This window comes from Galeopterus variegatus, unplaced genomic scaffold, assembly GCF_000696425.1.
Source record: "Galeopterus variegatus unplaced genomic scaffold, G_variegatus-3.0.2 Scaffold3712, whole genome shotgun sequence".
Classification (NCBI taxonomy): domain Eukaryota; kingdom Metazoa; phylum Chordata; class Mammalia; order Dermoptera; family Cynocephalidae; genus Galeopterus; species Galeopterus variegatus.
In genome coordinates, this window is record NW_007729823.1 from 232428 (window position 1) to 239097 (window position 6670).

A 6670-nucleotide genomic window follows, 5' to 3' on the forward strand; every position below is an offset into this window, starting at 1 on the left:
AGGTATGATTGAGTATCTATGCACACCCAAGAGTCTATCTAGGGGACTTCCTTTAGTGACTTCCTTTCCTGTATGAGGGAGTCTGTGCCTACATTCATAAACAAGGAATCACTGATGGTGTTTCAAACCAAATATACCTGTCCAATATCAGCAAAGATTCAGATCATTTTCATTCCTGGATTTTAACAAATTTTGCATTTCTAGAAACTTTTTCCTTTATGCTGGATGTTGAAGTATAAAACAATAAGATTGATGGTACTAACAAGGAGCCTTACAGCATACAGCATTACCTTGCTAAATTTATCTAGTCTAATGATCATCTTGGCAGGTGCAGCCTCTCCAGTGCCCCAGGGTGACTGGGCTCAGAGAGACTGACAGACATTAACCCAACTTACAAAAGGCTGATATATAAACCTGAATATTCCCAATTCACTAATTTGAATAGGAGGCATCCCATTTCATTCATAGGAATGTTCTTATTTCTTATCCAGTGCAACTTTTCAAATACTTTAGCATGAAAAAATTCAGAAGTTAAATTAATCACTATAAGATTGCTTGGTACGTAGGGAATTAGAGCAAAGGGATATACATAGAATTAAGAGACAGTTCATGAAAATTGTGGTGGAGATTGATGATCCATCTCTGCCCCCAGCAGAGACCATCTCTAGGGATGGCATTTCCCAGATCCCAGTTTTCTTTCTTGGATAATGCTGGAAGCCTATGGCCTCTTTCTCACCAAATACTATTTCCTATCTGCTGACCGTGCCCTGTTTATTGACATTTGCTTTCCTCAGATAAGCTAATGTCGGTGATTGCACGACTCTTGTGCTGTTGCTCCTATTATCCTGGGAGACAATCTGTATCCTATCACCAAGTTTTTTAAATGATCTGAGTGTTCTTGTCTATGCCATCAGTCTTTTTCCAAGTTAAAAGTACATCTAGTGCCTCTGAATCTGCAATGTCATTTTCCAAATAATCTTGAGGAAAAGTATGAAACTGTGTATTTTCCTACTGAGATGTTTCATATCAACTCCAAGTTAACTCTGAAAAAGTTTAAACAAAATCAGTTCAGCTAATTTACATTATAAAATGGAAAGATAACATACTTTTAAATTTTTTATTCTCTAATCTTAATTACATTTAGAAACTTTAATTTAATGATGAGTAATAAACTTTATATTTCATTTTATTTTTAGATCAAAAACATCTTAAAACATCACAAGAGTTTTCTCATAAGTACACTACTAATAACTACTTACATCTTTTTAAGTTCTGTGTAATTGATGAAAACTTTATCTGGAAGACTGTGGATTTTGTTTTTCTTAAGAGACCTAAAATAACATGTAAAGCAGACTTTATTATGGATTTTTATGGCCAACCAAACTCTTTCATAGAAACTGCATGCTTGGGAAGAGAATATTTGGTGATGTTCCATGGTACATAACACACATTTGAACATGACAATAACTGAAAACTTTCCATGAGAGAATGAAAAATTCATAAAGCAAAATTAAGGTAGTTTGCCAATATTTGACAAGTTTTGCTGGTACTATAATGGACAGAAAAGTCTTTGGTAATAACTTTTTCTTTTACTCTCTGGGTAAATTAACAATACACAACAAACAAAACCAAAAAACAATCAAAGATCCTAACTAACTCATGCATGTCCAGATGATGACGTGACTTCAATTTCCCAAGGCTCATACAAAATTTATGTAAAGCATAGAAAAGATTGTACAGCATGACACAGCTAGCTTCATGGATCTTTTAAATCTTTGTAGCCTTGGATAAATTATCAACATTAAAAATGAGATAGAATAAGTGAGTGTGTTTTCTTTTTCTTTTTTTTTTTTAACATTTAGCACAGGTATGTCAGTAATATTACATAAGTCAGAAAGTAATTGAAAATATCAATTCCAGACCACAGACATTTGTGAGTTAAATGATAACCAGGCTAATCTTACATATAGTTTTTAAAACATTTTTTTTCCCCTGGAGAAGAAGCATACAGAATTCCCTGATGATGGGTGTTTTCAAATGGAATTTCTATTATTTTGGAAATATAAAAGTAGCGCTATAGAGTTTTCCATGGTTTCATGTGACATTAGGAACAAATACTATCAAGAACTGAGTTGTACTCACAGTAATGTCACATTGCTGGAAATCATTGGCACAGACTTTAAGTCAGCGTTTAAACATTCCAATTCAGTTTCTTTGCAGTCACAACGTTGTGGGTACTGATTTAGAACTAGGGACAAAAAGAGGACAATTTCAGTAGAAAAAAAATAAGTTTCTTTAATTATGAATTTACAGTGACTGACCTTGTTCTCTTTTCATTGAATGTATAAAATTTACATCTATTAAATGGACTTATTCAGCCCATAGTAAAATAAAATAAGAATTCTCTCCTAATCAAATGTAGATTAATGTGGTGTTCATCTCAGTTCTAGCCTCTAGTAGCCATTTCAGAGGCATTTAACAGGTGAGTAGAAAGAAACCACAGAAATATTAAATAGCAAAAAGTCACATAGCGAAGATTACATTCTCCTCAATGAAAAACAGCAGTATGATGGAATAAATCTTAATGAGTATCACTGAGTCAATTCAATTGAATAGCACAACGTAGTTCTCAATAAATGCTTGTTGATTAAAATTAATTCCATCTTTCCCCTTTCACACTTCTCTTAGAGCTATGAGAAGAGATAGATGCAGGTTCTTCCATAGCCACCATTGCCCCTTGTTAAAATCAATCCAGGCAGGTATCCTTTCACTTTGGTTCTTTGTTTTTCATTACTATGAAGTTGATAGTGGAAGGTAAAAAATTGTAGAGAAGGTATAAAGCTGGGAAAACCAAAGATCCATCTACCTAAAGCATTCAGAATAAAGAAAAAGTCTTCAGAATCTACCTGAAGGAACTTACATAATTATTAATATAATGGCATATAATGGAATGAGAAATCTATGGAGGAATCAGGCCAAGTAGGTCCGTGGGACAATCACCTGGTGTGTGTGTGTGTGTGTGTGTGTGTGTGTGTGTGTGTGTGTGAGAGAGAGAGAGAGAGAGAGAGAGAGAGTATTTCTGGAGTCTTTGATTTCTCCACTGACTCTATGAATATTTGTTTTGATGGAGCTAAGAAAGCAAGATTTGAGAGTTATTTTTGAATTGATATTTTTATTATTATTTATTTAAATATGACTCTAAGTTCTTTCCCATTGCCCTACTTCTTTTAGATCACTTTTATCCAAATGTTATTTTAAAAATGAGTAAAGCCAACAAACTTTTATTGTGTATCTACTTAATGCAAAAGATGCTTTTAGCATATAAAGTTTTGAAAAAGATTTTATTAATAGATAAATGCTAATTAGCTCAACTTCCTAAAGATACTTTTAGTAGCTTATTTCAATGCTTATTTACACACACACACACACACACACACACACACACACACACACACACACACACATACATAAACATAATTCTATGTACAGGATAGGGGCCAGACTCCAAAGTGTGCATCCAAACCTGTTCTGGCTGGTCCAGCCTTCTAGGTTCAGCTCCTGCTCCTCCCACCTCACACACTTGGAGTTGCTGTGAACAGGTGTTGTGGAGCGCGCTCTGCACCTTCCTACCCCAGTGTCTGCTGATCTTTCTCCTGTTACTTCTTATCCCTCCCTCCATCCAAGGACTTCAAAGTCCATATCAAATGTCATTCTCTCTGGGAATCTTTCCCCATCCTCTGGCAGAACCATTGTTTCTTCCAATAAACTTCCTCATTCCCTTGTGCAAACATTGTGCCTCCAATTGAGCACAACACGGTATCATCACTGCTTCCGTACGATCTGTCCTTCTGCTACGATGAGAGGTACTGTGGGGCAGGGCAAATCTTAGTCATTATTGTACTTTCAGTGCCCAGCATAGGGACTGTAAAGTAGTGGGTGTTCAGTGTCTTTACTGAGGAAAATAATTAAAGAGAATAAGAACCTTACTATTTGTCACAATTATTCAATACCTATGTATTCTTGCAATAATAGACTAATACATAAAATTAGGAGATGGCGGTTTTCTTCTTTTTATCTTTTCAGTCCCACAGACAGACAGTTGACTGGTTGGCCAGTGAAATACAGTGAACTAAAATTAAATTCCGAAGGGAACTTATCACACTACCACACAAATCCACACACCACGAATCATAGTGTTTTGCAAAGCTGCCACTGAAGCTTGAGCCAATATCACTTACAGCACTCCTGTGTTAACGCCACCGTGTTAGCATTTCTGTGGATGGTGCCAAATATGGTGGCCCATCCGCTCGTGTCACCTGTGAAATGGTGATGAATATGTGTCAGTCATTCCAGAAATCAAATATCCTATTACAAAAAAAGTATAAAAATTTGATAATGAAATTAAATAAAAAGTTTGTTTAAGTAATAGAATAATTGATATTTTAAATACATAAATAATAAGGAAGAAAAAGCTAGGCAAACATCTGTAGGGTTTTCCTTTTTTACAATTACAAATATTTTAAATGTATGTATCATAAAATATTTAGTGCCAATATATAATTATTTTACATAGATATATACCTTGAAAAATATCACCTATTTCTAATACTGACATTCAAGATGTTTGGCCTTAATTTTGAAGACCTCAGAAGAAAATATAATCTGAGTTTATTTTTGTCATCTGCATATTGCTGCATAAATATATGTAGATGTATATTAGATAGATGTAATGAGTTCTCATAAAATTTATGTCACCTGGTCTTTTTAATAAAGCAGGAACTAAGTGCTTTTTAATAAAGGCTGTCAAGTCCTGTTGAGAAAAATAACATTTCCTCAATTTGTCATATATTAATATGATCTGCTTATTTGCTTTTTCCTACTCTTTTTGTGATAAAATTATATTTTTTAGTTACAAAAAGGAGGACTAATTCTAAAGTACCATTATTGTAGCTACAAAAATAAAATACACATTATAATGTATGATGCTGAAGGTCACAGATATTGAAAAGTAACTAAGTAATTGCTCACAGGCTCCTTTGATCCCTGCAATCTTGGACTTATTTCTATTTCTTATTAATATTCTCAATGATTCTATGATTTCATTGTGTTATAATCTTCTTCACATGCATTATTTAATTTGGGTTCAGGACATCCTCATGAGGTAGATAAACACTCATGGTCTCTGATTCCCATGCAGCAAAGAGTAAAGGCCAGGAATTTGAGTGACTTGCCCATTGGCATCCAGAGACCCACCCCCAAAACCGAGCACTGATTGAGTGCCTACTGTGTACTCTACTGTTCTAGGCTCTGGTGACAACAAATCAAGGAGTTCATATCTAGAAAGAGAAGCACAGTGAAAAGACGAGGTGGTCTACTTAGCATGGCTGTACTGATGCACGTAAGATGCTGTGGGATCAGAGAGAAATTGCACCATCCTGGGCTGGTGATGAGGCTTCAGCATGGCTGGGAAGCCTTCCTGAAGGAGGGGATATCCGGACTGAGTTCTAAAGGCTGACTAGGAGGGATCCATGGAAAGTGTGGGTGGAAGGTTGTTCCCATCAGAGGGAAGCATGCGTGAGCACCTGGGGCAGGAGAGCAGGCTGGAGAGACAGATGTGTGGCATTCCTGGGCTCTGCTGCCCACTTTGGTTGCTAGTTGGGCCGTGTTGCAGAGAGGAAGGAAGCTCTGTGTGGCAGAAGACACACGGGATTCATTCAGATTCAGGAGATCTGAGTGCTAGTGTCTACTCTGCGACTAATGAGATATTTCAACCTCTTGTCCTCATTTTCCTCCAGAGAAAAATAGACAGATTAGAATAGACAATTTATACAGTTTTGATATACATCATAGTTACATACAATGTAGTTGGCCTGTAAGACTCTCTGTGATCTGGCCTCTGCTTACCGCTTCATCCTCTATTTACATCCCTGTTCGCTCTGCTCATGCCACACAGGCTTTTCTGTCTCAAAAACATCATCTTGTTTCATTCAGCCTCACGGGCTTTGCAATTGCTGTTTCCTTTGCCTCAAATTTTGTTCCTCCAGAATTTCATGGTGTCTTTCTTTTTTCATTTAGTTCTCAATTCAAATGTCGTCCTTCTTAAACAGGTTTTCTGGTTACATCCTTAAAGTATCCCTCCCTCCAGGTCGCTTTTTAGCTCATTCTCCCGTTTTATTTTCTTCATGGTACTTATCACTCTCTAAGATTATGTAATTTATTTACACGCAGGTTTATCGTCTGCTTAGTCCACATTGTCCACATGAACTCCACAAGGTCAAGACCCTGTCTCCCTTGAGCTCACAGTGTCCCAGTGATTTGGAGAGAGATCCTGGTTTACAGTGGACACTCAATATAGGTCTTTTCAATCAATTAATTCTCTAGGTGAGCCCATTCACATTTTACAGATATTCTTGCAGCTGAACCAAATTATCAGCCATAATGAAATGGTTAAAGGAAGCCCCTTAAAATTAAAACATGAGTATTCAAGTAGATTTTTAAAAAATATATAATTTCAATTTTTTAAAAATATAACATTTTAGGGGCCGGCCCGGTGGCGCACTGGATTGTGCGCCGCTTGGGAAGCACGGCGGCGCTCCCGTCCAAGGGTTTGGATCCCATATGCAGACCGGTTCCCGCTCACTGGTTGAGCGAGGCGCGGGAGCAACACCGA

General features: G+C 36.6%; 1 protein-coding gene across 2 annotated transcripts in view; it reads right to left on the bottom strand.

Moving 5' to 3' along the window:
* Positions 1-6670, bottom strand: part of RXFP2 (relaxin/insulin-like family peptide receptor 2) — a 65870-nt gene that overhangs the window by 36198 nt on the left and 23002 nt on the right. For both annotated transcript variants that reach the window (XM_008585787.1, XM_008585786.1), the window contains exons 3-5: positions 4239-4316; positions 2143-2248; positions 1260-1331 (exon numbers count right to left, since the gene is read on the bottom strand). In XM_008585787.1, coding sequence (XP_008584009.1) covers positions 1260-1331; positions 2143-2248; positions 4239-4316 — 256 coding nt within the window. The remainder of the gene's footprint in view (positions 1-1259; positions 1332-2142; positions 2249-4238; positions 4317-6670) is intronic.